The sequence below is a fragment of the Alternaria metachromatica genome (genome assembly GCF_023757995.1).
Source record: "Alternaria metachromatica strain BMP 0045 chromosome Unknown scaffold_2, whole genome shotgun sequence".
NCBI lineage: Eukaryota > Fungi > Ascomycota > Dothideomycetes > Pleosporales > Pleosporaceae > Alternaria > Alternaria metachromatica.
Window position 1 is genome coordinate 688404 of NW_026055493.1, and position 13191 is coordinate 701594.

General features: G+C 53.3%; 4 protein-coding genes across 4 annotated transcripts; 3 read left to right on the top strand and 1 right to left on the bottom strand.

The window, feature by feature from the left end:
• Nucleotides 1-1587: 1587 nt before the first annotated feature.
• Nucleotides 1588-3503, top strand: J4E83_001047 (uncharacterized protein; the record flags this gene model as incomplete). Its single annotated transcript, XM_049328004.1, has 5 exons — nucleotides 1588-2564; nucleotides 2618-2708; nucleotides 2759-2848; nucleotides 2898-2989; nucleotides 3038-3503. 5 exons carry the CDS (start codon nucleotides 1588-1590, stop codon nucleotides 3501-3503), a joined length of 1716 nt encoding a protein of 571 aa, XP_049192522.1.
• A 1318-nt stretch (nucleotides 3504-4821) lies between these two features.
• Nucleotides 4822-7803, bottom strand: RPN1 (proteasome regulatory particle base subunit; the record flags this gene model as incomplete). The annotated part of the gene is made up of 6 exons (XM_049328005.1): nucleotides 4822-4842; nucleotides 4898-6857; nucleotides 6907-7256; nucleotides 7308-7472; nucleotides 7533-7597; nucleotides 7665-7803. 6 exons carry the CDS (start codon nucleotides 7801-7803, stop codon nucleotides 4822-4824), a joined length of 2700 nt encoding a protein of 899 aa, XP_049192523.1.
• Nucleotides 7804-8280: 477 nt separating this feature from the next.
• On the top strand, nucleotides 8281-9537 carry J4E83_001049 (uncharacterized protein; the record flags this gene model as incomplete). Its single annotated transcript, XM_049328006.1, has 1 exon — nucleotides 8281-9537. The coding sequence occupies one exon, from the start codon at nucleotides 8281-8283 to the stop codon at nucleotides 9535-9537; it is 1257 nt and encodes a 418-aa protein (XP_049192524.1).
• A 1077-nt stretch (nucleotides 9538-10614) lies between these two features.
• Nucleotides 10615-11328, top strand: J4E83_001050 (uncharacterized protein; the record flags this gene model as incomplete). Its single annotated transcript, XM_049328007.1, has 1 exon — nucleotides 10615-11328. The coding sequence occupies one exon, from the start codon at nucleotides 10615-10617 to the stop codon at nucleotides 11326-11328; it is 714 nt and encodes a 237-aa protein (XP_049192525.1).
• Between the last annotated feature and the right edge of the window lie 1863 nt (nucleotides 11329-13191).

The window sequence follows — 13191 nt, forward strand, 5'->3', positions numbered from 1 at the left end:
ATGGCTGCACTGCGCCGGCTCGTCGCGCAGGTTACAGGTGTGCAACAGCGCGCCGCTCCGTCAGGTTACGAAAGGTCTATTATGGCATGGCGGAAGTCTGGCTGCAAAGCGCTGTAAGAGTATCCCCCTGTCTGTGTAGCCCTACTAATCGCAAAGCAGACCAGACAGTATTCAATCAAGACCTGCGCATGTCTCGAGTTGGGTCGTTGCGTGTGCCCAGTTGAAGTGTGGAGGTGAGGAAACGACAGGTCGAGTCGCCATGACAGAAGCATGCGCGCCAGAATCATCGCAACTGCCCCGGTTGGGACGTTCACGTAGCAACAGACAATGACGTCTGTTGCCCAACGTCATTCCAAGATACTGCTCAGCCTTGCTGCAAGGGCGATATAACTGCATTGGCCGTTGTCACGTTGAAAAGTTGGCTGCAGCAAGTGGCAGCCAGACTCCACACGAACGCCCCGTCATTTGTATGCTACACACACTGCTCCGAGAAAGGTATGGCTGCATCCTGAGGAGGCGCGACGAGTACACCACTTGATGCAGGATGTTATGCTTGCAGCGTTCGCCATACCGTACTCTCGGTGCATCCATTCAGCATGTGCGTCCTTGCTTGCAATCGATGTATAAGTGCAGTGCTCTTCCCATCACGGCGACGGGGACAACCCAAAGCCCCGTAGCTTCGCCCGCAAGCCTCATCTGACATCACTATTCCAACAGCTTTTTCATCATATTACTAGGCAATTTTCAGATAAAGAAGCGACGGTATCCAAAGTGCAAGAGTTCGGGTGGCGCTGTGTTGTAGTGCGTCTGTTCCTCCTCGAAGCGGAGTCATTGGGAAGGTGAGCCTCTCTGTTCGCCGTCATGGTTCTTCATCGCGACTTCCCTCAGTCAGATTGGGGCTTCCTTTCTCACGTCGCTTGTGGGTTTCCACCGACGTCCCATCGCGAGTGCTCTTTCCCCAAGCTGCTACGCCCAGACGCCATCTTCGGGTACAACAGCTTGCCTCATTCCACCATTCCTCCCCTTCTCTTCTTCACTCTTCTTCACTTTTCTCACCAATACGCATCAGTGGCCACATTCTTTGTAGCTTTTCCCAGGTCAGTCATCCCTCCCGACGCCGTCCATCACTCTTGTGCAGCACACCGATACTGACGCCTCGGCAGCTTTGGAGTCACTACCAGTCCCGCACATTGCGAAAGTTTGATATCTACGACCCAGTAAGTCCCTTTCATCATCCCATCTTTTTCTCTCCACTCCCCGCCCGGACACCGCCGCATCCAATGAGCTCCTCCCCCGCAATCGCTTGCGAGGTCTGCTTTCGTCACACTCATCGATCACCGAGCAAATTTGCTAGGCCGTATCCCAGCCTCCTCTAATGACAAAAGTTAATCTCCTGAGCAGAGCAACGTTCCTCTCTGCATCTCAGTCTGTCGTCGCGTCCGTTGTTGAGACCCTTCGCCGCAACCCTCCTCAGGCTCGTACCTTTCGGCCTGCGTACTCTTGCTCGCGACTTCAAGCTTCGGTCCCGGATACCTTGCCGATCTTTTCACTCGTCTTCTGATCAGTGTCACTTCGAAGCTCACTGCAATGGCTACCAACGGTCGTCAGCAAAACTACGCGGCCCCCAACGCGGGCTACAAGGGACAACACATGCTCAACAACTACAACCAGCACGGCCAAGGTCATGGGTCCGCCCAATACCTCCCCCGAGGTCTGCCCATGTCCCCCCACGGTGATAATGGTATGCAAGGTCTGACGGGCAATATGGCAGCTCTCAACATGCACGCCTCGTATGGTTCGTCCGCTACCTCCAAGTCTGCGAGCTCCGCTCTGTCAGGTGGCTCCTCCGACTACGGCAACATCCCTCTCTCCAACGGTCAAGGACTTTGGGTTCCCAACCAGCAGATCCTTGGATCTATGTACCAGATGATGCCTGGTGCCCAGCAACAGACTGCCATGGCGGCTTCCCCCAACATGTACAACCACACCGGTGCGTACGTCCAGCAGGCAGCTTACCAATATGGCCAAGCTGTCATCGACAACAACGCTATGCCACCAGCATGGGCTGCTCGCATGTCCTCTTCCGAGATGCCATCTCTCATGACGCCACGCCGGGACTCCATCTCCTCCAACGAGAACGACAACCCAGGCACGCCTTACGGCAGTGGTGGTATGTACCATCGTTACGGCAACAACACCGCCATCATGGACCGTTCGCCAAACGCCCTCTACTCCAGCAGTGCTACCCCTTCGCCTTCCCAGTTGGCCCATCCCTACCAGGTCATGGCGCCCATCCCGAAGCAGCAGACCATGCCCACGTTGCCTCCCAATCTACTGGCGTTAGTGCACCAGGAGCCCCCCATTCCCCGGGCTATTCCCGCTCCTAGCTCCCCGCACAAGCCACTCGACCGTAGCCTGGAGAACAAGACTGGCGAGACCAACGTTTACATTAGGGGTCTACTTCCCGAGACCACAGATGAGATGCTTCACCTGTGGGGCAAGCGTTTTGGAGACATCCAGAGCTCAAAGTCCATCATCGACCTGAAGACCAATCTGTGCAAGGGGTAAGCGCTTCACTACCCATCACAACGTTTCAATTACTAATTATGCTTCGCAGTTTCGGCTTCATCAAGTACCACAACTTCGAAGACGCTGAAGACTGCATCCGTGGCTTCCACTACCTCGGATATGAGGTCAGCTTTGCTCGGGTACGTTGCAGCCACTCTGACGCACGATGGCCTGTACTGACTCTTCCCAGGAATCCTTCTACTCAAAGCTCAAGAAGTTCGCCGACGAGTGCAACACCAATCTTTACGTATCCAACATTCCAAAGAACATGAACGAGCATGTATGTTACTTCGCCCCGACCCTGATGACAAGTCACTGACAACATACAGGAACTCGCCTCCATCTTCGCACCTCACAAGGTCTGCTCGAGCAGGATCCTTCGTGACTCTTCTGGTACTGGTCGGGGTGTCGGCTTCGCTCGGTAAGTCATCGTGGTGTTGCCATTTTGATCGTTGCTGACCATCTCTAGCTTCGAGTCCCGCGACATCTGCGACGAGGTCATCAAGGAGTTCAACAACACCCCTGTATCCAAGCCCGGCGGCGAAGAGCATCTCATCCAGATCCGCTTTTCCGATACTCACGAGCAGAAGATGCTCAAGCAGCAGACCGCAGCTGGCCGTGTTTTCCGTGCTGCGGAATACGAGGTCGGTGTTGCTCAGGCTAGGGCGCTAGGCACGCCTGACCGATACCTCTCCGTCTCCCCGATACCTGCAGGCCACGCCAATGAGTTCGAGATGTTCATGCGCGGCCAGCGCCAGCCATGGTCACCGCCAGTGCCATCCACCCTCGGCCCTGCCCGCTCATACTATATGCCGCAGGGTGGACCCATCAAGAGCGAGGACGGCGTTTCTGAGAACGGCCTTGACGTCAAGACCAACCCCGCCACTCCCGTCAAAGCTGATGACAAGTCTACTTCACCCAGCCGCAACGACTAAGCGTGTACCGCCCTTTCCACGTCGACCTTCGATCTACTCGTCGTGCACGCACTATTCTTCATGATCGCTTCTTCAACATCCTCCAGCCACATCTTCTTGGAGACTTCTTTTGGCACCGATCATATACTTTACGAAGGCCGCACTATATCAACACGCTACAGCACGATACTCTTGTCGTTCTTTCCTGCCGCTCGCTCTGACCTTCATGTCTTTGGGCCCTAATACTTTGTTCTTGGCGCCAACACCCTGAACATATCCTTCCCATCGACACTCCAGTCTCGCGTTTTCCTTTCGATCGATATACTTGGGCGGCTTCTTTCACATTTTAGAAGTATCTGTTAGCATCTGGGCAAGCCAGCGAACCAAAAGGATCTTAGGGGGTTATTCAATGTATTTCTTTCTCATCGATGGCAAGGGCAGGTTTCAGCAGTGGTGGCTAGGTCTATGGTCGGATTTGTCGTAGTTTCGATAGTTCGTCGTATAATAGATCTTCTTCCGGCTCACCTTTGTGTTCATATGTACTCCTTTGCTATTTGTGCAATGTTTGTCTCTCGATCCGGCTATCTTCGTACGTCCTCAAAGTAAAGAAGGTAGCGAGGCTGACTTGCTTTACACCTTGTCTAATCGCCCAGTCGATCAAGAAAGGCTATGACAGAGCACCTAGTCCAGTGGTAAGACGTCCGCGCAAGATCTTGCCTAGCTTCCTAGTACTTGACCGTACTGCTTTGTGGAAGATGCCCTACGGCTGCATCTGGGCGCTGTGTCTGCAGCAGGCTAGGCACCTTGATTGCGGAAGACGTGCGTTCGATCCGCACGGTGCTTGTAGATTTTTGATCTTCTTTTTAGACTCGCGGCTATGCGATCAAGTAGGAGAGGTAAGTATGGGTAGATTCATCAGATCCGGGTTGGTGTACAGGATAAAATGCAGTAGCGTGAGAACAGAATTAGTAATAATAGTGATCGTGGCCACACGGTAATGGCCGTAGAACAAGAATACTCAAACACATTGAGTCTGACTTTAAGCCTAGTTAACGGTAGGAGAGTAGATAGTGCGTGCGTTCCGACTCCATCACTACTGCATACGTTCATCCGGGGTGGCTGGACCGATTTTTTTATGAATGATTTCATTTCGGTTCATTGCTCTTGCACATCTATATATACAACGGTGTACCCCTTGGACTCCCTGTCCTATCAGAACAAGGGTCGAGGCAGTGACCGTAATGCTATTAGAATGCCAAAATCTTGGTGCAGGCCCTCCCTATGCTCTGCGGGGTGTCGCTGACGACGCTTCTTTCTTTCCACCTTTTACCGCAATCGTTCAGTCCTCCCACTCTGGGTTCTGCGTGGAATGTTAGTACGGCAGGGTCGAGATCATGTACATTGAAATATCATACCTTTCGCAAGATGACCACACCCTCCAACACATTGGTCAGGCTGAGATACTTCTCGTCTTCCAGCTCCGCCCGCTCGCCGTGCGCCAGCAGCACCGGCGTGCTCTGTGTTTGCCAACCGGTAATGGTCTTCGGCCGACCGGCTTGGCCAACAATGTCTACTGCTTGACCAACACGGACGTTGACTGTCAGCGGCTTAAGGTCCTCATCGAGTGTGATGAGGAAGCGCGGCGATATGGCGGTAGCGAGGTAGTAGAGTAGGTAGTGTGAGTCTCCAGCGACGAATGACTTAGCGTCGATGAGAGAAACAAGTACGGTGAGAAGACCCGACGCTGCCACACGGGACAAGACCTGACGGTCAGTGTGGAATGGGTTGAAAGACAGCGTGCCCTTGCCTGCGTGCAGCAGACCTTGAGCTATGCGAACCATGAAAAGAGCGTTGGGATCACGATGGTAGTAGCTAGCCAATTGCCGGAGAAGTTGTGCAAGACGGGCGTTGTTGGTACCAGCACCGCAAAGGCCCATGGCGAAGATGGCGTTGATGGCGACATCGTTGTCGTTGTCGTGAGAGTAACGAGAAAGAGTGTCGTAAACCTTCATCTGAGGGTTGCTAGGGCTGATGAGACCTAGAGCGAGCGGCACAGCCTTGCGGATGTTAGCCTCGCCGTAGTGCATCAGGTGGCCGAGAGTGCGGAGGATCATCTCTTGGCCGACGTCCTCGCCCATGGCGACTAATGATAGACCGATAACAGCGTAAGACTGGAGTAGCTCATCGCCCTTCTTCTCTTCATTCTCATCCTCGATGTGCTCATTGCAGATGTGGAGCAACTGTTGGATCTTCAGGACGGCACCGGTACCTGCCCATGCGCATACCTCGGTGAGCACAGAGGCAGACTTGGCCATGGGGTGATCAAGCGCCTTCAAGGTCTCCAGAATGACATCGACTTCTTCTTGCTGACCGAAGAAGAGTAGCGCAAGACCAAGAGCCATGAAGCGGGTCCACTTGTCCTTGAGCTGCTTCGTCCGGTCCTCGTCCAAGAGTGTGTTCATCAGGGCATCAGTGACATCTCCGTTGGCCGAACCAACAAAGATCATACCAAGCGACAGCGCCGCCATGGCAGAGAGCTGCATGTCGAGGCTGGTGTCGCTGACAATCGGCAGCAAAACGTCCAAAAGGTCTTCCTTATTAGACCCCGCGTAAGCAAGACCGAGACCCATGATAGAAGCCAAACGGATGTTCTTGTTCTTGGAATTGATGTTGTCCTCATCACCCAAGAGAGCCATGGCAGGGTCTGAGTCCATGCGCACGCCCGAGTTAAAGATACCGGTAGCAAGCATAGCGCCGGCCTTGACCATGTCATCTTCGACGTGTGTGAAGGGGTCGACCTTATCGAGACCCTCTTCAACGTCCCAGAGCATGAGCATACCTAGAGACGCGGTTGTTGACAGCATGCCCTCCTCCTTGGTCTTCCACACCCAGCTCTGCTTTGTGTTTTCGTTAAGCATGAGCTTATCATTGGCGTAACCGGCATTGACAAAGGCGTTGACGAAGGCTGAAGCAAGGTTGTGTCTGGCGGAATCGGTATTGGTGAGGCCAGCCGTCCTGCTGCTCTCCAGATGTGTCTTGTAGATGTCGTCAGGGGTCTTGGGGTCGAGAATGTTAAGCTCCTTGCCCAGCGCCTTGAAGTGGTCGGGCAGTCGCGTGTTGTTGATGCACTCCTGGAGCTCGGCATCGTCGTCCTCGGAGACGTCGAGCCATATCCGTTGTCGGCCACATAAGTAGGCCATTTGTCTCCGGATCGACTTGTCCTTGGTGGCGTTGAAAGCTTCAATGATGAGATCGGTCTCGTGTAATCGTATCGCGATGACGATTGCCTGTGTGTACTGCTTGTATTTGGCGTAGATTCGGTACGTGGTACGGAGGAACTTGTCGTTGTCTGGGTAGGTGAGTAGGGGCACGTTGCTGCTGGTGTTAGTGTCGGTGCTGCAGGCAAAATGCGGGCGTATCCTACCTGACCATGTATAGAGCCACCCTCGAGTATGTGTTCTCGTCGATGTACTGCTCAATCTGATCAATCATCTCCAGCTCAGACAGGATATCAACGGCATCAGCCTCTGCGTTGTGCTTGAGGAAGAAGGGGACGAGGTTCGAGGCGAGGTCGGTGACGTCGTCAGTGGATTTCTCGTCGTTCAGGCGGTTCTGGTATTCTGTGCCGATCTCAAGCGCAAGGTGGCGCATGTACTCATGGCCCCATGAGCCGAGATCTGTGGAGGGGGCCTCGAGGCGGTATTTGAGGCAGTCTAGGCGGTCCTCATCCGAATACGTCATTCCCAGAACAGACATCATGTCGGCGAGCGAGCGCTGCGTTTGTTAGCATGGTGCCATATATAGAGTGTGGGCGTGTCTGTGCACCTTGTTCTCGCCTGCTGGCCATGATGCGTAGGCCTTCTCGAGGTTCTCGTAGTGTGGTCGGAGGAACTTGAGCGGCTTGGGCACGGCCGTCATGGAGCTCGTCGATGTCTTGATGAATTCCTTGATCTGTTCGAGGGCGGGCTTGTAGAGGCTGGTGTCGGAACCCTAGTAAACACATGAGGTCAGCGCATGTTGCGGGGACCAGCCATCGTCGCAGCAGCTTACCAGTATCCGCTCAGCCAGCATGTCAAGGTCGCTCTTGAGCTGTTGGTCTTCCTCGCTGAGCTCCTCTGTGGTTTGTCATCAGTGCAAGTCCATGACGATAGCCATCGGCGCTGTGCCGGGGACCAGACATACCGCCAGTTGTCGCAACACCGCCCTTCTTGTCCTCAAGATCTGGCTTTGCATCCTTGCTCTTATCCACGTCATTGCTCACGGGCGCCTTGCCCTTGCCCTTGTCGGCGGCCGTGGGCTTCTTCTCGTCGTCCTTCGCCATTGTTGATGATGTGTAGCTAGGGCAAGCGGCGAAGTGTGTCTATGTGTCGGGACGAAGCGGCGTCGATGGCGACTGTGAAAAGAGATGTGTGGTGTTGGGATATGTTGATGCGGCGCTCAAATGGGTCGGAAGAGCGAGAGGCAAGTCGAGTGGGGAGTGGTAATAGGTTGATGTCGATGAGGCAGCTCTTGCTTCGCGTACCACTTCCGCCGCGCTAGGGCCAAGCCCGTCCGCCGATGATGAGCGCCGCCCGCCGCTCAGAACCTCCCGCCAAAAATTATTGTTGCCGCATACAACCCCGAAAATCACCACCACACGACGCCGATAGGCCACCCAGGCAACTACCATGAAGCTGAACGTCAAGAATATTCGGTACCTCTCCGCCGATGATTGGCGTGTTCTCACTGCGGTATGCGCCCGCCCACAGGCTTTCCGAACGTAGTGGGGGACTAACGCTGATGAAGACGATAGACAGAGATGGGCAGCCGCAACCATGAAATCGTGCCAACCCCCCTGATTGCTCAGATCGCCGCCATCCGCTCAGGCGACGGCGTCCACCGTTGCATCTCCAACCTCGCCAAGATCGGCCTCATCGCCAAAGTCCGCAACGCAAAGTACGACGGCTACCGACTCACGTATGGCGGTCTCGACTACCTCGCCCTCCACACACACCAAAAGGCCTCGACCGTCTACTCAGTCGGCAACCAGATCGGCATAGGCAAAGAGTCGGATATCATAGTCTGCGCAGATGAGACGGGCAGGCAACTGGTGCTCAAAATCCACCGTCTGGGTCGCATTTCTTTCCGTACCGTCAAGGCGAACCGCGACTACCTGCGGAATCGCCAGGGTGGTTCATGGATGTACATGTCGCGCCTCGCTGCTCTGAAAGAGTTCGAATTCATGAAGGCCCTACGAGCTGAGGGATTCCCTGTACCCGAGCCGATTGGTCAGAACAGACATACCGTCGTCATGAGCCTCATCGATGCCTTCCCTATGCGTCAAATTTCAAAGGTCGGTAACCCACAGGAGCTCTACGGTGAGCTGCTCGCCATTATCGTTCGCCTCGCGCAGCACGGTCTTATCCATGGTGACTTCAACGAGTTCAACATCCTAGTTGAAGAGAGAACAGAAAAGGACGGCAGTTTGTCACTGGTGCCAACCCTCATCGATTTCCCGCAAATGGTCTCCATCGATCATGCCAATGCCGAATACTACTTTGACCGCGATGTGGCTTGCATAAAGCGCTTCTTCGATCGCCGTTTTGGCTTCACGAGCGACGAGCCGGGTCCTTTCTTCAAGGACGCCACGAAGAAGCTCGTCAAGCGATTAGATGTTGAAGTTCAAGCTTCCGGCTTCAGCAAAAAGATGGCCAAGGAATTAGAATTGTACATGAAAGAGCATGGTATCGATGGCGACGCTGGAGATGTCGCCACTGGAGCAGACGGAGAAGAGGTGGACGACGACGATGATGGTGACGAGGCAGGCGACGATGAAGAAGTTGAGGATGAAGAAGACGGCGGTGTTTCCCTTGAAGGTGGCCCTGTAGGCGACGATGTGTCTGCTCCTAGCGATGCGATTGCAGATGGGCAGTCGACACTAGCTGCACAGATGACTATACTCGAGATAAGGGATAACGACCCGTTACCAGATCTCAAGGACATCAAGCCGCCGCCACCCTCGGAACCCACCATGACCACCAAGGCCGCTAAGAAGAAAGCCGGCTGGTCCATATAGGCCTGCCAACTACATCGTCTTCTGTTCCTTTGTTTCAGCGATACCCAGACCCATGTCTCCTCCCGGCACTCGTTTCATTTGAAGGCCTAAAATATACAATACATTCCGTTCCAACAAATAAAGGGCACTATACAGAGTCACCTGACTATCCAGTGACAGGCTCATCCAAACCATCTTTCTCCTGAATACCTTCCTCCTGATAATCTTTCTCCCCTCTATCCACGTCCACATTACTATTTACCCGACCATCTATCTCCCCCTTAGCCTCATCCAACCCATCATCGCTCCAAATATCAACCTCCTCTTCGTGATTACTAGCCGCTTTATCCATACACTTCGAAGGCACAACCTGCCTCTTATGTACAGACCGTATCATGCGCCCAACAAAGCGTAAATCCGGTTCCACAAACCCTTTTCGTACAAGCAGAGACCGTATATCTGCTGCAAGGAGATCACCATTCGCAACCTCATGATCGATCAGAACGTTACCATCATCAAGTTCTCGGATGCATGAAGTACTGATACACGCTGGAAGCGTGCTGCCTTCTGTGACGCGGCCAAGCCAATTGTGACGTTTTCTTAGGACGTCTGCTACCAAAGGGTTGGATGTGGTGAAGACGACGGTACGCCGGGGTGGGTGGATGAGGTATTGTATTTTGTGTGAATGGCGGTTATTCATTTTGATTGGATGTATGAGGTTGCCGAAGAGTGTGACTTGCGTAAGTGGGTGGGGAAATGCGAGTACGTGTTAGAGATTCCATGAAGTCTCTGTGTGTTCACGTTCGGGGTTGGTGACTTCAACGCACAGTGTACTTTCACTCGTATAGTTGATCCGCGCCCGCTGATATTGGAAAGACGCAAGAGATCGTCACGTACATGTGCGTGAATGCTCCGAGTGCGTAACAAGAGAGAGCTCTCACGATCCGGGCGTTCAATCAGTGAAGGATAACATTGCCCTCTACCTCTCGTTGTCCACCGTAACACTCTAAACCTCAGTCCCTATCTAATTCCCCTCTACCCATACTCCGCTACCAAAGCAAAACACCCAACATCAAACCCCCCCTCACAACAACAACCATGGTCCTCATCCTCAAAATCCCACCCTACTACCGCACCACCTCCTACGTCCTCCACTACAACCGCCACCCCACCACAACAGCCCAATACATCCTCCTCACCCCCGCCTCCTCAGAAACCCTCACAACGCGCAACGCCGCCATCGCAAAAGACTGTGCGGCATGGGGCTGGCGTCTCTACAACACCGACCGCTCGCTCCCCAAGATGGAGAAATGGTTCGCCAAATATGAGAAGCTGGCCAAGAAGAACACCTGGGACGACGATATTTGGGTGATTTGGCAGAGAGAGCATGGGCTGAGGATTAACGGGGAGGATGAGAAGAAGAAGGCTGAGGCGGCGGTGGCTAACGGGAAGAGTAGGCTGGGGAGTGTGGTAAGGGGGGTGAAGAAAGCGCATTGGCAGGTTTGGGGGAAGGATGGGTGGGTTGGGAGTGATGAGCAGAGACTGAGGATTGAACACGGTCCTAGAGAGGAGAAGAGGATGAGGAAGTGGGCTGAAGAGCAGATGAGGGAGATGTCGGGGCTGCTTGATCCTTTCTCGGATGTTCATGAGGTCATAGGAGAGGATGATGAAGACGAGGACGAGCAGCGTCCGTCGAGTGGGCTGAGAGGCGGTGGTGCTGATGGTGCTGATGCGAAGGGGACTCCGGGTGGAGAGACTGATGGGATGACTGCGGTTGTGCTTCCGAGGCATTCTTGGTTATCTCGGGGCTGAGCTTTGCTAGAGAATGCTTAGCGATAGGTAATGCCGTGATAATGTTATATTACAATACTCCTTACATCCATCCCAGTCTACACACCTCATTCCCCAGCTTTCTCTCCATCCGCCCTTCTATCTCTCTCCTTCTTCTCGCTCTCTTCCCCCCTCACCCTCTTCATCTCCTCCACTCCCTTCGTCAAATCCCTATGCACAACTCTAACCTCCCAGCTATCATCCTCGCTCCACTTCACCTTCCCCAACTGCTCCGCAAAAGCCACGCTTCTGTGATGTCCACTTCCACATAGACATCCTACTCGTACTATCGCTACTTCCTCTTCTCTACTAGCTCTTACATCCTTGATTTCCATGAGCCGTTTGATATCCTCTTCGGCGCGGGCCACTGTATCACTGAAAGACTCGCGCTGCATCAGCTCATCTTGCAGCGTCGAGTCGAGCCCCGTGCATGTCTTTCGTGTTTGGCGGGATGGGTTCTCTGTTACGCGGCAGTCGTATTCTAAGTCTGGTTTAGGAGATGGTGGAGTGAAGCGGTCATAGGATGTTATCTCAAGGATTGGCCGTTGTCTTTTTTTAGTTTGAGAGGGAGATGAATTTTGATTGGTCTCTTTGGCCGCGGATAGTTCATCTTCGGTGGGTGGAACGAGTCGCGTGTTTTTGACTTTTGAGGCGATGTCTGATAGTATGGCCATGTTGTTGATGTTGGGTTGACTAGAGATGGGAGCGACACCGGAATTACGGTCAATATTGTTGTTGGTGGGATATGTGTAGACAAGACGGTTCTTCGATGGACGATTGCGTATATGTTATAGCGGAAAAGGTTCTATGATGCAGGTTCTGGTGACGCTCGTTTAGGTAAGAGGTCGCGTGCTCGGTGCGGACAGGCTCAGGGTCTTCTGAAAACTCCTGCTCCATTGGCGCATGCATATGACGTTGAGCGCTGTGGATCCACGGGCAGACCCGCGAGTGCCGTGCAAGGTGCGTCATCGCCAGACACAGCCGCATCAGATATTGCGATGATTCGCTAATAGTTATACAGGCCTTTTTTTTCTGTTGGTCTGTCTGCAGCCACGCCAAATGATTGCTGTTCCATCTAGCTGAACACCTGTTTGACAAATGAATTGGACGCTCAATACACGTAGTGAACACCCGCCGCATCGATTGCATGGCTAGTCTACATTAAGAAGGGCTGGATAACCATCAGAATTGAAAATGCAGTGTGTAGACGTTTGAATTCATGTGTACAAGACATGCCCAAGTGCAGATCACAACATACTCCGTCGACATCTTGCTCGCTCAGCTCCGTCTCCTATGCAACTTCTTTCTTCCAATGAACTCATACGCCCAAGATCATTTGTATGTAACGCATGTTGCTTCGTGGGCCAATTATTCGCGAGATCCTTCACCGACTGCACTCCTGCCACGTCGTAAACCGGGTGGTGTAGTCGTTGATCCATGCGCGCGCCTGTTTCCTGGCCCGGACTTAACCCAATTGTGTCCAATAACTTCCTCGTCGAGAGATCTTCCTGCCGACTGCGGCGCATATCTTGAGAGACCTTTTATGGCGGATTTGTAGCCTTCTTCCTTGATCGAAGGAGTTGTGTGGAGCTGCTTGTCGGACAAGGGATCTTCCGCAGTACGTTGGACATGGTTTGCTACGAAGCCGGGGGCGGACTGAGTTTCCTCATGAGATATCGGTGGATGCTGTACGGCAGTGGAAAAATGTAACTTCAGTCGTCGAACACATGACTCGAACGTTGGCTTGTCGGCGGACTGAACTTCGTCATGAGACATCGCTGGATGCTTTATGGTAGTAGGAGCGTGTGAGTTTACTCGTCGAACAAATGACTCGAATGTTGGCTT